Source organism: Cololabis saira, chromosome 23, assembly GCF_033807715.1.
Source record: "Cololabis saira isolate AMF1-May2022 chromosome 23, fColSai1.1, whole genome shotgun sequence".
Lineage (NCBI taxonomy): Eukaryota > Metazoa > Chordata > Actinopteri > Beloniformes > Belonidae > Cololabis > Cololabis saira.
Window position 1 is genome coordinate 17,913,413 of NC_084609.1, and position 19,429 is coordinate 17,932,841.

The following is a 19,429-nucleotide window of genomic DNA, read 5'->3' on the forward strand; positions in this document are numbered from 1 at the left end:
TAAATGATAGCATTGTAATTTTTCTTTTCTGTCAAATAATATTGGCCGTTGGGAGTGTATTGCAAATCCGGCGTTCCTATGACAATCTTTTCTGTCAAATAATATTGGCCTTTGGGAGTGTATTGCAAATCCGGCGTTCCTATGACAATCTTCTTCTGACTGTTAGGTTCGCTACAAAACATGAGGTCACCTTATAAATATTTTATGGGTTGGGTTGCTGACAGCCCGTTTGGCTTAAACCCAAATTTTTAAATGTACTGAAAACTCACAGAAATCCCAGAAAACAGGAAATTAGCTATTTGATATTTAATAGATGTTTTTTTTAATTTTATTTTTATTTATTCTTTAACCCCATTAATTGTCTAAACTTAAATTGTATATATGTATATTTAATAATGGTCTTCCTGTGCAGCTTAACATTTTGAGACTTTGCCAGGCATTTATTCTCACAGCAAGATATGATTTTATGCTCCTTTTTAGAGTACTACAATGAAATGAGTTTATTAGTGCAATTACCCAGGTCTGTACATGTTGTTTTCTCAAGAACCACACAGCAGATGCATTCATTACTTTTATGAGAAGCAACCGTCTTCTAAAGATAATCTGCTGAACGAAATACAACAAGACTGTACCTCACTACTTTTATCACATTAAACCGAATATCTGAGATTTCCTGTTCAAACGAGTTATCTTACCAGGACATGAATAAGTTTCTGTTCAAAGATACAGGCAAGATGTTGTACAATGAATGCAACCATCACCTGAAATGATGTGTACATCAACTCCCAAGACATGGGAGTGAGATGGCGATATTGAGAAATATGTCATGTTTTTACAGGAAGTACAGCTCTTTGGAAAATGTAATGCATAATGAAGTCAGTATTTGACAGTGTGCCAGACAGGGGAGCAGCTAAACTTAGCTTCTAAGAATAGTAGATCTATCATTTTTTTAAGTTGATAGATCAGAAGAGAAAGAAACTGCCCTGGCTTTCTGCACTACTCCCTTTCTTTTCTGTCTGGAAAAATCTAAAAAAAAATAGGTTTTTGTGGCTTCTGAAAAACAATTAGAACAAAACCCATCTGAATTTAAAGTGCTGTCTTTGTTAGGTTGTTGCCTAAACAAGAAAGCGCAGACACAACACTTGCACACACCCATCCAAACAAGCTTATCATGAGTTAATTACTTTGTCCATTGGCAAAGTAATCATCTTATGCCCTAAACACCTCATAGGATAAATAGCAATTAAAAGACCTCATACTGTTATTATTAGACTTTTTTGGACTGTATGGGGAAAAAAGTAAATTCAAAGCGTTCTGTTTTCTTTTTTAATTGTCCCTTGAGGGTGGCTTTTTTAAAGAATATATGCCTGACAACAGACGATTCATGATGTCTCACTTAACTATACTTTGAATAATAAGATCTAATCACGGTTTTATATCGTAGTAGGGAGCTGTGAAGAAAGCCTACAATTACGTTATTTATTTATTTAAAAGTCAACTGGATGAGGGGAAAAACTGTTTTATTCAGTTTGCTTCATGTTGTACAAACTAAAAAAAATGTATATAATAGTTATATGTTTCTCATTCTGTCTTTCTAGAGCACTTATTTCCATTTGACCCACTTTTGGATTACCACCTAGTGCTTTAAAGCTACTCTGTTTTTGGTTGTGCTGTGTTCACCAGCAGAGCCAACAGCGCTCCAACCTTGTTGTGCTTTCCTCTATGCTCACGCAGTTTGTGGTGGTTGAGTACCACGCAGAGACATAGCTGTGTTCTTAATTATCTTTGACTAGTCATTTGGACATCATGTTTACTCCTGGTGTCTGCTCAGAACTTCAGAGGATTAATGAACATTTCCAGGACAGTTTGCGGTGTTGTATTTTTTTCTGTATTTTTCTCTGGGTTCACAGTTGTTGGATTGCTATCTTAAGATAATTGCTTTGGTGTTTGCAAACAAATTGCTGTCGAATACTTCACTAAAAGTAATGTGCAGTGCCAACTATGGATTTTTATTTTCTTGTCAATTTTTATAGTATTACACACAGATCTGTGGTAAAACATTCAACCTTTTCCCTTTCTGATCACTTAAAATGAAGAATTCTGCAACTGGGGAACTCAAAATCACAGGTTATTATTATTATTGGTTAGTAGAAGATAGTACCCATCCTCTATGGAGGTTACTTGTTAGCTTGATTTTTGTTTTATATCAAGGCAAATAGTCGTAATTCCTCTGGGAAAGGGTGCCTTAATGTCACTTGAGCTTTTCCTGTGTATAGGACATTTTTTTTCATTTACTTCTGTGTCCATCAAGCATGTATTCTTACTAGTAACTGTCCTGCAAGGGAGATTTGAGGCTGAGAACTAGAATGTATAGCCTGTTTGGTTCACATCACACTCAGTCTTTGTTTTGCTCTCCATCATAAGACTCCTGGCAACTGAATCAGAAATTCACTGCTGTATCAGGATACAAGGGGACACCAACTTTGCTATTATCCTTTAGTTATCATGATGTAGTTCTTATGATATAAAACATACCATACTAGCTGGCACCTGGTATTTTGATGTCTAAAATGCATTAAGCCAATAAGCTAACCCTACCCATGAAAAGTGAAAATGTTAGTTCACACTACCACTAGCAATTATTCGTACTAACTTGTATTTAAATGTAGCTGTGTGGGGATGGAGGACCAGAAATGTATTGTACAGTAATCTCATGGTTTGGTGGATGCGTATGTGCAACCTTGTAGTTGCAGGGAATTGTCAGACCAGGCATGTGGTCTTCAACAGCAGGCAAACTGGCCCCATTTATAAAAAAGAAAAAGGCCTATTTATATCCTTTGGCCCCACCACAGGAACACACACACCACATAAAGCGTGATGACGTGAACCACACTACCAAATGAAGAGTTTGCAAAAGCCAATGCACTCAGAAAATAGAGCCATATTTACATTTTCTTTCTCTACAAGCCAATTTAGTTCTATTTAATTTCAGTATTTACACAATTTGATGAAACTAGAGTCTCCACCAATGCTGAAAGTTCCTGCACAAATGAAAACTCCCAGGCTTATCTCGGCCCCGTCACCTGAGTTTTCAAGGCAAAGATCTATATTTTTGATTTTTACTCTTCCAAGACTATGAAAGGTGAAGCCAGGTTCACTGTGTTCAAAGGGCACTGTGAAAAATGTGTTTCCATTGTTACTGTTTTATCTTGTTGAATTTTTGGGATTTAGGGCTGATAACAGCAGAAAATCCCTTTCTTACTGTGAAAGGCTAAAGCATCTTTCTGATTTGATATGTACACACCAGTAAAATCAGTTATCGCGGCAGCAGTAAAACAACTGCCAGTGCTTTAGAAACTGAATGACAAGAGCTAAAGAATTTTCCTCATTTAAAAAGTAATTCTCTATACACATTTGCCGAAGGCTAATTTTACTATTTACATAAGCTGTCTGCAGTTCATTCAGCCATTTATCTGCTAAGATCTGAACCTATTATTATGCATTATTTTCCAAACATGCTGTGTACGCTTAACTATTGGTTTTAAAAAGACTTTTACATCCTAAAAGGGCTCGCAGAAGACAAGATAAAAATCTGTGTTTACATGTTTTGGGTTAGGCTTACTGGTCAAGAGAAAAATAGACATTTAATCCTGGTTTGCTTTGCCATCAGTATTTTTTTGGAGGGGGGGTGGTCCGATAAGACATAGATAAGGTCACGCCCTGATTAAAAGGTATGTTGGACTGTTGTATTTACAAACGAAAATATCCTACAAATGCATCAGATGCCTGTACCAAAGTCTAACTAACGTCAATATTAAGAAGGAAAAAAAACAAGCTTTAACAGAAGAACCAAATACTGTATTTTTGCATGTCTTTGGTTTGTTGTTTTGTCAGTGGAGCCATAATAGACTTTACTTAAAGGCAAACTGAGACCTAACCTTTTCAAGTGGCTTATTGATTTGCACCAACGTTTGTCTTTATTCTTCAAATAATCCACATTAAGAGAGGAAAAATTCAAGATTTTAAATGTTTTAAGCTTCCCAAGTGTGGACACACCCTAAATTGTTGGGGCTGTGTAACTGTTTTAACAATGACATACTCTCACCTACTGAATGTTGTGTCATCTGTTTAACTTGAAAAACCTGTGTTGGAGGTCACAAGACAGTGCAACGTCTTAGTGAGATTAGATACCAAGAAATGCTAGGTAAAGGGATTCAGTTTGATAGCTAAACATGATAAAAAACAAAAGTATGAGACCGACATAAGATGGATAGATTGATTGACCTGTTTTAGTTGTTAAATCCAATGTAGAGATACAGTAATTGTTTGATGGCTGTTGTTGCCTCTCACTTGTTGTCATCCCATGTCATAATCATTGCTTCATCAAATTTTGATATGAAATTATGCACATACAGTGTAGCTGTTGTATGAAAGACATTCAGTGGATTAAATATTTTTGTTTTGGGACTTTATTTTAGAGGGAGGGAGTAACAACATAGTTGGGCAAGGCTACAGGCCATATCTGATGAAGTGACTCACACTATGAGCATGTTGAAGGGAAAAAGTCATGCTGTTTGACGGCCGACAACACACACAACTGAAGAGCTGATTATAAGAGATGACTAAGATGGAACTGGGGTGCTAGATACATTTTCTACAAATGTTTAAAACTCTTTAATTTAGACATTTCTGTTGAATTTCTGCCAATGTGGTGATTTGGTTGTTTTGTATGTGACCCTTAAATAGACACCACCACACTGATTAAGACTACCTGCGTAGTTGTTGGAGTTGTAGCCAAAAAAGGGTGCAAATTTGTTACTGTAAGTCATTGTCTGAACAAAATCCAAGTTTTTAACTTTGTTAAAATGCCAACAAGAGTTTTCTGATTTGTTGCATGCGATATCATTATAAAAATCTAAACGTCAGAGTTAATTTCGGCTTTGAATTTGCGAAAATGTCTGACAGCTTGTGTATATACCATGTAAGTAATTGGGGGAACCATTGTTGTTCTAGGTGGTTAGGGCTCACCATTAAAATGATTCATATTTGATAAGATGGAAAGCAGAAGCTTCAGCTGAAAACCAAGTGTTTTTTTTCTTCTTGCTTGTCATTGATTTGGCGGAGACACTGGAAAAAATGATTAGACTCTGATTTAAAGATAGTAGTGGAGGAAGGTTTAGATAGCATTTAATTAACACCTGGCGTGTTTCTAATATTCAGTTGACAACATGAGCATTTTGACACTTCCACTTATAGATCACCTTCATCTTCTTATACTTTAATTTATCTGCGGTTAAACATGTAAGGCTGAATTATCAGGAAATTAGAAACAGTTATTGCGTAGTGTAGCAGAGTTGCAGGGGACAGACAGGACTGTCATCTGTTGGTGGGCGAAGCGTTGGCTTTGGGGGTGCCCAGATTGGTATATTCATACATATTAGTTAATGTCGAAAATAATTTGTAGCATTATTCCCAAGGCATTTTAAGTACATGATTTAAAAAAAAAAATCGATACTAACATAAATAATATAAATGTGTGGAGGGGGAAAAAAACAAATCATATGAATCTAGTTCACATCTACTAAAGTTTTTGGACTGAACATTAAGGTACTTCTTGAAAAGAACTAAAAGTGAGAAGTAGTGCCCGCCTTGCTGTCTTGTTCAGATCTTTGAAATTAGGTTAAAGTGTTGAAACACGAGGCCTCCCTGGCTGTGCCTACAAGTTTGACAGCTTGTTTTATTTTCACAGCCAGCAGAGCACTTCCACATAACTGGTGCTGCTGGTTTACAGCATGGCCTTTGTCCCATATTTGCGTAGCGCTCAGTGAGACTAAAGAAAACACTGCTTGCCTCTAAATAGTAAGAGAATGTCGCAAACTTACTGAGTCATATTTTCTGGCCTTCTGTAGCATTATTTCTCCTGTCTTTTGCAGAAGTAGTGCTTTCACCTACTTCTACCCGCTGCCTTTATCTGCACTAAACTTCCTCTTAAAATACTTTTCTCTGCATTGGCTTTCTGCTACAAAATGTCTACTTTTTATTTTCCAAAAAGTTCACCATCAAGTGGCATGTGAGTCATCTTCTATCGGATAATGTAATTTCTATATAGTTTTGAGGGTATTATTATACTTTTGAGAGTATATATTTTTGAGTCTGTGGTGCCATCATGAGTGCTTTCCATGTCTGTTGATTTAAAAGGGGGCACTGAGTGCACATGTTAGGACCCATAGATTGTTACTTTCATTTCTTTCATTTCAGCTGCGATTAACAACTTGTTCCTTCCTTTGAGCACAAAAAAATAACATCTAATCAATGTCCATCTGCTTTTTTTCCTTTTAGCTTTCAAAGAGTCTTATTTTCCTTCTTTCCTCTTTTGTTCCCTTTCCACCTCAGTTCTGAGGGGTTTGTCTAATAATGTTTTGGATCGATTTGTGGAGTCAATTCTTCAGTACTCTGTGTGACCAGGGACTGACTCTAAACTTCTTTGGTGTGATGTCAGCGGCTCTCCTGATATGGCTTGTGTATGTGCAGTTAACTCATTAATTTCTTGGCGAATGAGCTAATGAAGGATCATTTCAAGGAGTGGAGACCCGACCGCTTCACATTATAGTAATAGAAAATAACAGCATGTGCCAGTCAGATCCCTTCTTTAGTTCGGTCTATCATACAGAACAATCAGGCAATGAGAGACCAGAACAGACACGCCTGATTAATATTATATATTCTGTTTTCTTTCTACTCAAAAACAACTCTTCTGCAAGCCCATCAACAACCTCTGGTAATGTTTGTGTAGATTAAAGGTTTTATCTGCAATATTAGTAATTAAAGATTGAATCACTCCTTCAAGACTGATACTGTATTGTCATATAGGTGCTATCAAATTATTGCGTCAAATCAACAGCAGTTTAGTAAAATAATGCATATTAGCAGCAGAGCTGCTGCAACATCAAGGCTTGATGGTATTGTCTAAAAGATGACATTTTTATTTTCATTAGTGCAATTAAAAATGTTCCTTAATATGATTGCGTTTTATTCTTGACTGTATTTTAGAAATAATGTTGACATTGTAAAAACTGGAATCACTTGGTTTGATATCTATTGGAATGTTTAAAATCAATTAAATTGAGTTGAATTCAAGTGTATTTATATAGTACGTTTCAAATACAAGTGCAACTCAAAGTTCTTTACAGAGTGAAACAAAGTATGAAACTAAAACCAGGGAAAACTGGAGTTATAGTTTCAGGAAAGTGAATGAGGAAGAGACCAGTGGAGATTTTAAATGAGACTATTTTCAACCAATCGGCCAGGCGTGTGCTTCCTTTAGGGTGCAGTTGTTTTTGGTTTTTGTTCCTCTCTCCATTATTGAAACTGATGTGTTAAACATATTCCTGATGAGAATGAGGAATATGTTTTATTAGCTACTGCATAAAACATAGCTGATGAGGACTTGTTGTGAATATAAGTGAGCCTCACTGGGACCTGAATAGGTTAAACTGAGGGCAAGTGTGGGACACGTTTATGAGTTGAACTTGTTATTATAGTTACCCAGCATGAAGCTGGAACTGAGTCGTTAGTTTGATGTTTTTGAGGCTGTATTTTGTTTGAAATCATTTTTTTCTATTCCTTGTTTGATTGCAATATCTTTTATCCCATTGTACTTAAAAAAACAAAAGTTCAAAATGGGTTCAGTCCAGTTTGTTCTTTTCTGTTTTGCTACTGTTTTCCTGCAGTTTCTTGCAAGTAGTGCCAATTTTTGTGTGTGTGTGTCAGTCAGTGCAGTTACATGCACATCTAAAGCAAGCTATTGGCAACAATCTAGCTAAGGATTAAACTGGAGGTTCAGAGAAATTCAAGTGCACGAGAAGACGATCGATTATTGAGTGAGGTGCGTTCAACTCCGTAATGCTGGGTGGCGCCACACTCACTTTTGCGTTCGCGTTCTTCCAGTTAGTTCTTTGTTGTTTGTGGTCTCTGACTGTGTTGATATTCTGGCTTTTGCTGTGTCGTCACTTCCGGAAGGGGGAGTCAGTAGCTCGGCTAAGCGTGGGTTGAAATTAACTTTTATTAATCGCAAAAGGATGTTTTTCCACTTCTTAATCTATTAATGGACATTTTTCAATGTTAACACTATGCATCAACAACAGTAATCCACATTGATATAATAAATCTACCGTATGTTGTAACCAGAGTTATCAACTCCCTTTGACTTTACAGAGAAAAGGAGTTTATAAGGGGGCTCAGCTTTTCTTCCACAAATTAAGTGAGTTCATTCTCGTAGTAGAGAACAAACACTCAGCTTTTCAGATTGTCGGACGAGTTGTTTGTTCTTATGTGGCAATCAAGCCACAAGAGACTTTTATCCTGGGGACTTGCTATAGCTCCATAAATAATCGTCAAATGTAGTTTACTCCATGGCTGAAAAGGAGCCTGTGTGAAATCGAACTTTTCATCATGATAGAAAAGTGCCTGGGCAATTTTTGCTAATAACTGAGAGGAAGAGACAGGAACAGAGGTAAAATTGATCAGTCTCTGAGTTCAAGTGTTTTATTTCAACTTGGAAACTTTAGCCACTCTGTCTATTTACTCCACCTTAAATAGTGGTCTAATTATTATCTTTTGTGCATAAAAAAGTTGCTGTTTGTTAGTCACTGTCATTGATTATAAAACTATATGTTTCCCAATAACTTTTACTTTCTTTTGGACTTTGCTTTTTGTGTTGTATTCTTGTTACTTTTTTTAAATTTCAAGTACTTGGATTACTTATGTATGTATGTTTGGGAGTTATGCTTGTGTATGCCTTTGTTTTTATCTTCGCTGTTGAGTTAATTATCTATTAATGTATGTCTGGTAAGGTGGTTTAAATGGCAGAATCCAGTGCTTACCGTAGAAACATGTTGGTATTGACTCGGCTCTGAGTCGTGGTTCCTTGGAGAGAAGGACATGGGAACATATCGACTGCAGCATGTCCTGAAATGAATGTAGCTGCATTTCTCATCAGTTGAGGAACATCAAAGCTTTTGTTTTGTTTTCACAAACTTCTTGTAAAACCATGCATATCTAAGAGTACATTTTTTCCAAGCATGCTTTTTACAAGTTGGGGGAGTAGTTCTGCAATCCTTATGTGATTATTAAAAAACATTCACCGCTGTCATGCTGAAGCCTGCATGATAATTCTTTGCGACAAAACAACTTTTCAACAGGTTAAAAAGGTTGTGCGTGAGTCTCTTGTTCCTCTCCATGACACTACGTTGCTAAGCAGCCTATTGTGACTGAATGTTGACGGTTCCTAATTAGCCACAACTGCTATTAGATGTAGGGTTTTATGGTTGTTTTACTCATGCACCATGGGTAAATTTTAAGGTGATAGACAAGATTACATCAGCTGGTGGCAACACACTAAATACGGTTTGGTTTTTTATCTTGGGGCATATTGCTTTAAATATAAAAGTATCTGTCATGCTTTTGCAGGATAGTTTGTGTCTGAAGAGGACTCAAAATGTTTAACCTTTGAATAAAATGTTGTACCTGTTATATTTTTTGTGTGAAAGGTTAAAAGTGGATTCTGTTGGCTTCTTTTTTTTTATTGAGTGTAAAACGGCAGCTGTATTATTTCAGTATTTTATGTTTTACGTGAGATATTTATTCTCTTTTGAAGGATTTGTTTTTGAAGGTCACTACCATAAGTCTTAATACTTTTTTCCCTGTCTTCTCTTTCTACTTATTTATTTGTGTGTTTATTTCTTGTCTCCGTGTCGCAGAATTGCAGTCCCTCGCCAGCTCTGTCTCATTAAGTCCTGAGTCCACTCCAAAGACTTCAACAGGGATCCAGGTTGGTCCTCTTTCACGTTTTCTTCTTTTTCTCTTCCCATGTACTGATGTTTTCTCTAGTAACTTCCGTTGTTGTTCATTTAGTCCACTCAGGTTTGGTCACAGTTGGCGTCTGCATCCACGAGTCTCCTACCCATACCCACCTGAGTTGCTTTCATTTTTTGGTGGGGGGGACAGTCCAGCGTTTTCAAGCTGGACGGAGAAGAGGCGAGCGGGGCCGACGGTCCGGCCTTTGTACTGCGACACAGGACTTCACATCTAATAGAAAACCCCACTAATTCCACGCCTACGAATCCCATGAGTCCACGGGAGGAAGAAAACTCACCCACCTTAGGTTCTTCAACCAGTCACCTCAGCACTGCAGAATGCCCGTCACACAATGGGGTGAGTACCTGACGCACTCGTGCTAAACGTCCATAGAATGGGTTTATAGATCATGGTAAAAGTATCCCAGCATTCTCACATTAATGCAAAGGGTGGTGTTAACCAGGAAGTAGCTGTCACTGCCCAGTCTGGTGTTTTTTTTCCCTCTTGATAAAATATGAAACAATACTTTTTTTTTTAATTTCTTGGATATACACAAATGATGTGTGTATTTACCGTTTTACGTCATGTGTTGCTGAAAAAGACCCTGTGACATACTGACTTGTGTTTTCATGTAAATTACGTTAAAAAGAAAAAAAAAACTTCTGCTGTGGGTTAATCACTTGACTGTAATCTCTTGCCTTGGTTGCCATGCACATCTTTTGAAGACCTAATATATTTAGTGAACTTAATCAAACATCAAAGCTATTGTGTTTTTGAAAGATTATTTCAAGGTTTTTAATCTTTTTTTGTGTAGATTTTCAGACTTAAAAGTCTTAATTCTTCAGCTGTGTATGTGTTGTGGGATTTATGCTTAAACTATTTAATGTTAAAACATAAAAATACATCAGAGTTTGACATTCTTGCACCTCCATTGAAGTGCAAAGCAGAAACGATGTGCAGTGTCCATTCTCGGGAACATTGTGTATTTAAAGTTCAAACAGACAAACTTTCTGCTACACGTGACCATGCTAACAGAAGATTGTAGTATTAAGTGCCTTGCTCAAGGGCACCTTTTCAGATGTAGCTCCCCAAAGAGAATTGATTATTATGTTATCAGTTTTAACAGCAGTTTCGTGGAATTTTGATTTTGAAGAGTTTAGTCACAAGCTTTTTTTTTCTCCAAGGTTTTCAGCCTCCACCACTTCCACTTATTAACAACCTCACCACCTTCAAGGCTCTGCAGACATGATGATGAGTCACTCTCTGCTATAGTAATTATCGCTGCATTATGATGAGGCTGTTTATGTCTGATGTTGAGTTTTAGCTCCTCTGCAAGTCCAAGGTAATGTGGCTCTTGAATGCACTAAAGATTCATGGTTCCAAAAAAAGCACTGTTATGTCAATAAACATCTTACTGGAAGTAAAGCATATAAAAAACGTATCTTTGTGAAAGCAGCCTATTGAACTGATCAAACAAATGTCCCAGACGCCCTCTCTCCGAGGCATCACTCGTGTTTCTTTTTGGGCGCCATGTGTGCACACGGTCAAAGCTGCTGATCTTTTGTTCAGTGTTAAAATCAGTCAGGAGAGAGCTGTTGATCTCACACACAAAAGTGTTTCTGTGGCTTTTGTGCCTGCTTGTTTGTGGTAGAGTGTGTGTTTGTGTTCAGCTTTTGTACCGGCTGTAACACAACTCGGATACCTGAGAAGGCATTTGAGGCCTCCGGCCCCAGCCATCAAGTGGAAGGTATCTTGACCCCCCACCCCCTTGGCTGCCCTTTCAATTTTTCAGGACTTAGTGTACAGTAGGTGTTGGCGTGTCTCTTGAACCGCATTTGTGAGCACGTGGTGTGCATGTAGCTTTTGGGATGATATTACACACCCATGTCTTACTCTTTCAGTTTGACTTTATTTTTAATACTAATGGAAATTACTAAGAAAACGACATTGTGTTGATAATTTCTCTGTAGGCTGTTTTCTTTTTTTGACATCGTTTGAACTACTCCCTCCGGGGGAGTCTGGTATTTGACAGTTTTCCTGATCACACCCAACAGGTGCAGAGAGGAATTTTGAAACAATAGTGTTTCATGTGTCCACATTTTCAGCCAGCTCCCTTTTTTTTTTTTTAATTAGGGATTTTAAAAACCCATACGATCATGATTAAAAGGCCTCATCAAGACGTTTTTAACCTGCCATCCTGGATCACTGTTTTAATCTGTCTTTAAAGTTAAAATATAGAGGAGTGTTTTTCTTTTTTTTTGTAAATAATAAAAAAAGAGAGATTGTGTGCAGATTGATGCTGGATGAGTAAAGTTCAGCTAATGTGATTACACACGTCCACACTTTAAAAACAGGAAATAACAACACCAAGTTAAACTGTGAACAGATATCAGTGATAAGCTGTAAGATTTTGACCTAATTGTATTTTGCAACATCCTCTCATTGTTTTGAAGGTTTTTTTGCTTTTACCCTCTTTGCCTGTTGGGTTAATGTGATAAAAGCCATCTTCCTTCTATTGTGCTTATCAGCCACCTAGTCACTAAAACTAGTCTGGCATTCTTGTTCATCATCACACGTTTATATCAGCATTACTCCCCTTTTCATTACATGACCCCCCGATCCGAAAAAACAAAAACAAACCAGCATGTTATATAAAATATATTTTTTATGAACATCACAAACGTAAAACATTAATCTCTGTGGGGGTTTTTTCCCCCCTTTCTTTTTTTTATATCTTTTTGCTCCATCTTCACTTTCCATCATCCTCCTCAGACTCTAAAGATAGCTGACTTTACAAAGTTTACAGCAGATTAAATTAGCAGTCATTTTCAACTATGATTGGTTATGACGTCAAACTATAAAGCAGCAAAGCCTATCAATTAACATCTCATATTATACACTTTTTAGTTTTGAACAATTGCCAACCCTGTAAGTCATGCCTCATCCTGATTTTATGTCCATTGATTTAATGACGCAGGGAAAAAACATAAACAAAACAACTTTAACGTTGCTTGAGCAATACGATATAAATCTTTCAATTTATTTCCACAGAAATGCAAATTTTCCATGCCTGTGTTATGGTCACTGGCAGGAACAGAGAGAGCAGTGTGTGTGCGTTGTTTGGAACAGGCTGTTTTTGAGGGTCGTGGTGTCTTTTCTGAATTATGATTGCCCCAAGAGGGCAATGCACTTGTGAGTCACATGTTGGACCTCTCTGTGCTGTACAGAGGTTATGGTGTACAGGGGTGAGCTCTTCCCTCTTTGGCCTGCTATATTCTCCAAACCTCCTGTCATTGGTTTGCATTTTTTGGTTTTATTCCTATTGGCTAGGAACGGTGTCCTCGAACCCGCCTTCAGCTTTACCCTGACTTTGTTTACCTTAACTGCAAAGTTCCATGAGGTTTTCTCCTTGAATCTGTCCTCTTATTCGCTTCTTTCTCAGACCTGTCTCCTGCTGGCTGACTACTGGGCTCCTCACTAAACATGATCTAAACATGATCCAAATGTTGCCTCATGACATAGTTCACATTCCTCTTTGTATGTGACAGTTCATTAGTCAGGTAAAAGTCACCAGCAAGAACTACATGAGGAACAACTGATGAGTCCAAGAGGAGCTGGATATATGGAGGGTTTTTTTTTTATGGTAGAGGAGAAGTTTGCTCTTCAGGGACGTTTAAGAAAAACACTGCCTCATTAATCCTGCGTACTAAGGGGTCTTAAGAGAGTTCCTCTTGTGCACATGTCTGTTTATCAACTGAGACTACCGGTAGCTTATTCATTCATGTCTATTTGAATTTACTAGCTTTTGGGTTATCCTTTAGGTTGTCTTTTGCAGGTTTATAGCTAAAGTCTTAGTAGACAATACATCTGACCTGAAGAACCACCCACATATTTATATAATGCTCCAGTTCTGACATTATATTTCTAACTGACGTACCTGTTTTTAAATATTTATTCTACTTTTATTACATTTGTGTCAATCAAAAATAAACATTCATTCCTGACTCACGTGAAATTACTGAGTTGAACATGTGCTGTTGAATTTGAGGGTGTGCCTTCAGGCTACTGATAAGTCTGTGTGGCGGATACAGAGAAAAACACCAGGCTCACGCAAAGGAATTGGCCAAGGTGAAACGATCAGGCAAACATTCGTCTGAAAATTGTTGAGCAACAATTCTAACAGTTCAGACCCAATAATGTAGAATATTTGCAGTTTTTCTTTGTATTTTATGATAGTAAATTTAAAGTCTTTGGATTTCAGAGTCCATGTTGAAGCAATTTGTCAGTTGGAATTAAATGGAAAAGACATGATTATCTGTTTCAGTATCGTCTCTATGTAAGATTAAACTTTAAACTTCTCTTATATCCAAATGTCTGTAAAAGTCTTCCCTCCTTTTAAACTACCTGAATTTGTGAGCAACTCAAAAGTGAAATGGTAGGCAGAATGCTGTTTTTCTCTGAATGTTTACACATCCTGTAAATACAGACAGAATGAGTGGTGAAATTGCCTGAAAAACAGTCTATAATTATCAGACATGGGTCTGTTTACATCAGTGAGATTCATTGGCCCGATCAGACCCACCCATCATCCCACATGAGCTCTGCTGAAATTAGAAACTGAGGCAAGATTTTCATTCCTGAGTGTACGAGGGGTCACCGTCTTGAATCATTTTCCAGGAGTTTACTCTCTATAACAACCTACAGGGTATTTTTGTTTGTGAATCAGATAATAGAAAAACAAATACATGTTGAATTTGATTTCGTAGGGATTTCAAGCTAAACTTTCTGAAATGTTTCTTATTAAATCTATTTAGAAAAAATATGAGCAGTGCCCTGGTAAAGCGTTAACAAGAGATGATTTATGCTCAGTGCGTGAGTGTGTGTGTGTGTGTGTGTGTGTGTGTGAGTGAGTGTGTGTGTGTGCGTGTGTGTGTGCGCCACGTGAGCAGCCGAGCAAGCTGCTCCGAGTCCAGATTGTTATCATACATGACGAGCTGTTACAGAGGGAGCTCTCTCAGCTAAGGATGTGCACTTCGAAGAGGGATCGGATGATATGTTTGGCGATGCCTGCAGACACTTCCATAAAGAGTGAAATTTGACTCTGCAAACTCTGGTCTAATGACTTGTTGGAGACTGGGTGGCTGAAGTTGAGTCACATGTTTCTGGTGTACTGTACTGCAGTGTATGAGAGTTCATTAACATGGGAAGGTTGCCCAAAATTCCAGGAAGACTGGTCTAACTCAGTCCTGTAGGCAATTTGATCGGAATAAAAGTGACTTCTGCAGAGCAAAGCAAACATTCAAACCCTCCTCATCACTTGCTGGTCAAATCTGGATCAGTTGAACTGATGTTGCACAACATCAGTTCAAGTGTTTTTTTCTTCTTCTTTTTTTCTCATTTTTTGCTTGTGTAAACTTGTTAGATGCCTTTATCTTCCTCTTTACAACCAACCAACTTTGATGTAAATTCACAGAAACCCACAAGAACCATAATGTTCATGACTGAGGCAGGAAGTCACTGTGTAAACAGCTGTTTAGAAGGTTTCCAATATGTCCTCTGAGATTCTCCAAAGGTTTTCAAGAGCCAGAAACAGGCAGTGTCATTTATGGACTGATGATGATTAATATTCATATTATTTTTAAAATGATTTGGAATAAAGAATATACTGATTTAAAAAGAAAAAAGTGAAATGAAACTATTTGATTCAACAGTTTCTTAAATCCAACTCGTATGTAATGTCTACAAAATCTTTGCAAGCAGGAATTGGGATGCACAAACAACTGACTGTTACTGTTATGTTTTAACTGATTATCAGCTACAGTGGACTGTATTTTATGTGCACTTAATCAACTACGGGCCTCGGCTCTGTCCATATATTGTTTTTAAAGTTAAATCCATGAATTGAAATTGTTGACAAGCTTCATCCCAGAGGTACTGTGTAATACCTTTTCTCTCTAAATGTTTCTGTCTAAATGATACAAGTGCAGCATAAATGAGTCTTCATTCTTGGGGCTTATTTGGACAATCTCATTCTTCTTTCTCACATTTATTACCACTAAGATTTGCAGAGGTCATGTGACAACAGTGCAATGCTTGCATGTTACATTTATGGTGTGTGTCTGTCTCTATGTATTTATATTTAAATTAAGTTGGCTGCTTACAAGGGAGCATCTTAAAGACACTGTGTTTTCCTCAACATGCCCACAGGCATGTAGGGTTATTCACACCCTCCATGAGAATAACTTCACAGTCTGCAGCTGGCCTGGGAGGGAGCATCTGGATTTAAGCCTCCCTTTATGCCTCAAGAATACATCGACACACGTGAGCTTACGACTGACATAAAGAGTTAATCCCCTGCTCAGTTACGTAGTCGCACCCACTGAACTGATGTCAGGTGTTGTCTTTTTATGAGAATGGGATTTTACAGTTACTTGACCTCAGCTGTGTGTGTGCGTTCATTGCTTTGCAGCTGACTGAAATTTGTCCAGATAAGTGGTTCAGCAGCGCTGATGCTCTGGCACACGTATACAGGACTGTCTCAGAAAATTAGAATATTGTGATAAAGTTCTTTATTTTCTGTAATGCAAATAAAAAAACAAAAATGTCATACATTCTGGATTCATTACAAATCAACTGAAATATTGCAAGCCTTTTATTATTTTAATATTGCTGATTATGGTTTACAGTTTAAGATTAAGATTCCCAGAATATTCTATTTTTTTGAGATAGGATATTTGAGTTTTCTTAAACTGTAATCCATGATCAGCAATATTAAAATAATAAAAGGCTTGCAATATTTCAGTTGATTTGTAATGAATCCAGAATGTATGACATTTTTGTTTTTGTAATTGCATTACAGAAAATCACAATATTCTAATTTTCTGAGACAGTCCTGTACAGTAAAGTGAAGAAAAAAAACAACGCCCTTTAAAAACATGATGCAATTTAGGACACAATTACAAAATAATAATCAAATCAAATCCAAAATATATAAAACAAAATCTGGCCCTCACTTGTTTTCAGTAAAATGTTATTGAATTAAACTGAATTGTCTACACATTCAAATTAGCAACGTAAGACATAGATCATCATGTTATTAAACTGTGTCCCTTTAGCAGCAGCAACTGGAAATAATCTTCTTCTTTTTTTCTGTATGACGTCAACAGTGTCTCACATTGTTGGAGGACTTTTATTTACAATCTTACTTCAGTTTATGGAGGCCTGTAGGTTTTTGTTTATGCACACTCCTCAAGTTTCATCACAGTGTTTTATTGACTTTTATGTCTGGGCTTTGGGCCATTACAACACCTTGATATTCAGACTTACATTTGTCAGTTTGCTCGGGATCACTGTCCTGTTGCCTGACCCACTTTCAACCAACATGTACAGGACTGTTTCAGAAAATTAGAATATTTTGATAAAGTCCTTTATTTTCTGTAATGCAATTCAAAAAAACAAAAATGTCATACATTCTGGATTCATTACAGATCAACTGAAATATTGCAAGCCTTTTATTATTTTAATATTGCTGATTATGGCTTACAGTTTAAGATTAAGATTCCCAGAATATTCAAATTTTTTTAGGTGGGATATTTGATTTTTCTTAAACTGTGTAAGCCATAATCAGCAATATTAAAATAATAAAAGGCTTGCAATATTTCAGTTGATTTGTAATGAATCCAGAATGTATGAAATTTTTGCATTACAGAAAATAAAGAACTTTATCCCAATATTCTAATTTTCTGAGACAGTCCTGTAGCTGTCAGACAGATGCAGTAGCTTCATACTCTGATTGCAGCATACTCTGGTTTACGGAGGAAACCCCAAGGCATGGCGAGTTTAAGAGCAGAATTAGAGTCTTGGTGAGGATCAGTGTTCTGATCGAACTGCAGCTTCTTGATGGATTTTTTTAGTTAGACCCGTGAGAACAACGTTACAGTAGTCCAGTCTACTGAAGATAAAAGCATTGACAAGTCCTGCTGAGACATCAGTCCTTTTAATCCTCAATTTGTTTTTTTAGGTGACAAAAAGCTGACTTCACCTGTCTTAATCTGGCTACTAAATCTCAGGTCTGAGTCCAGAACCACTCCCAGATTTTAGGCTTGGCTAAGGTACCACGTCTGCACATTATGACCAAACACTTCACTTGGTCGTCCAAAGGATGTGCTAGAAGTCTTTTGGTTTGTGCAGATGCATCTCTGCCAACCCTAAACTGAGGTGCTGTGTCCTCTTTAGAGATGGAGTCTTTTTTTAACTGTACTATTGTGAACTTTAATCTTTAACATATTCAGTGAAGCCTGTGAAGTCTGAAATGTAGATTTTTCACAGTTTCTCTGAGAACTGCACAGTCTGAACTTTGGCTGAACTTGCTGCGACGCCTCGTCCTGGGAAGATTGGCTACTGTGTTAAATGTTTGCCGCTTGTTAATAATCTTTCTCACTTAAGAAAATTGGTTCCATGTTACTCTTGAAATGGTTTTATAACACGCCACTGCAACAATTGGTTCTCTCAGATCATTACTGATTTCTTTCCTCCTTGGCATTACCCTAACACTCAATGCTCCAGACTTGAAAACTGCCAAAACCTCTTTTGCAATCGCATCTGGCTGTTGCTCAGCCTCTTTAATTCCACGGCTTCTGCATTTCGGTTCAGTTTTTATTCGTTATTGAGCAACTGTAACACGTGATATGTGTTGTTTGTCTAAGGTTTTATATGTGTGCTTTCTCTATTTGCCTAGTTTTAAATTGGTAATGACTGTTGCGTCGGGACGCTGGCTCAATGACAACTAAAGTATCTACCTATCCATTAGTTGTTTAATACTACAACCTTGGAACTGAGAAGGGAGTCCTTTTTTTCCCTAAATGACTAAACCGTTGGTGCTTCAAGGTAAATTTGTACCAAAGGTTTTCGTGGTCAGCACAAACGGGAACCGTTCCACAGCATTGTGTGTTTTGCTGGTGGGTCTTTAAAAATAGGTTAGTCATGCATTATATATGTATAATAGGACTCGCTACTTTTTTCTTCTTTCATATTTTCTCACTCCTGTCCCTTTTATTCTTGGCCTCCCTCTCTTCTTCTGGAGTAACGAGAACAACAGAAGCCCTATCTTTTTTCATTATCTCCATTCAAAAGAAGATGTTGGTGTGTGGAGACGGTTATGTCCCTTTTTTTGGAACTAAAAAAAAAAACAACCCAAAAAATAATTAAATAAAACCTTATCATTTCTTTTCCACCTTTACCCACACGTAGCATCGTTGTTTCAGCGACGAGGCTGCGTGCTCATTTCTGTCAGGGACCGTCTGTGACTGTTTGCGTTGTCAGTCGTGATGAATGTCAGCGTATTTAGCACAAAGCATTCTGCATATTAATTCTGTTCCCGGCTCCCCGACTGTGACGGCTATTGTGGTAGATTGAATAAACATCGTCTATCTAATCTTCCATTTATAATTGCCATCTTAGACAGTGTCTATGTCAGTTTCATAGAAATAAGCTCCATTTCCTTCATGTAAACTTTTTTTTCCTTTTTTCATTTAGCTTTTATTTAATTTCCTTGTTTTTTGTTTTACTAGTATAG

General features: G+C 37.3%; 1 protein-coding gene across 2 annotated transcripts in view; it reads left to right on the forward strand.

Annotated features, from left to right (window-relative positions):
• The window catches only part of adipor2 (adiponectin receptor 2), a 28,787-nt gene that overhangs the window by 2,105 nt on the left and 7,253 nt on the right, over nucleotides 1-19,429 (forward strand). For both annotated transcript variants that reach the window (XM_061714293.1, XM_061714294.1), the window contains exons 2-3: nucleotides 9,759-9,829; nucleotides 9,913-10,212. In XM_061714293.1, the coding sequence (XP_061570277.1) occupies nucleotides 10,126-10,212 (87 nt within the window). In that variant the 5' untranslated portion in view covers nucleotides 9,759-9,829; nucleotides 9,913-10,125. The remainder of the gene's footprint in view (nucleotides 1-9,758; nucleotides 9,830-9,912; nucleotides 10,213-19,429) is intronic.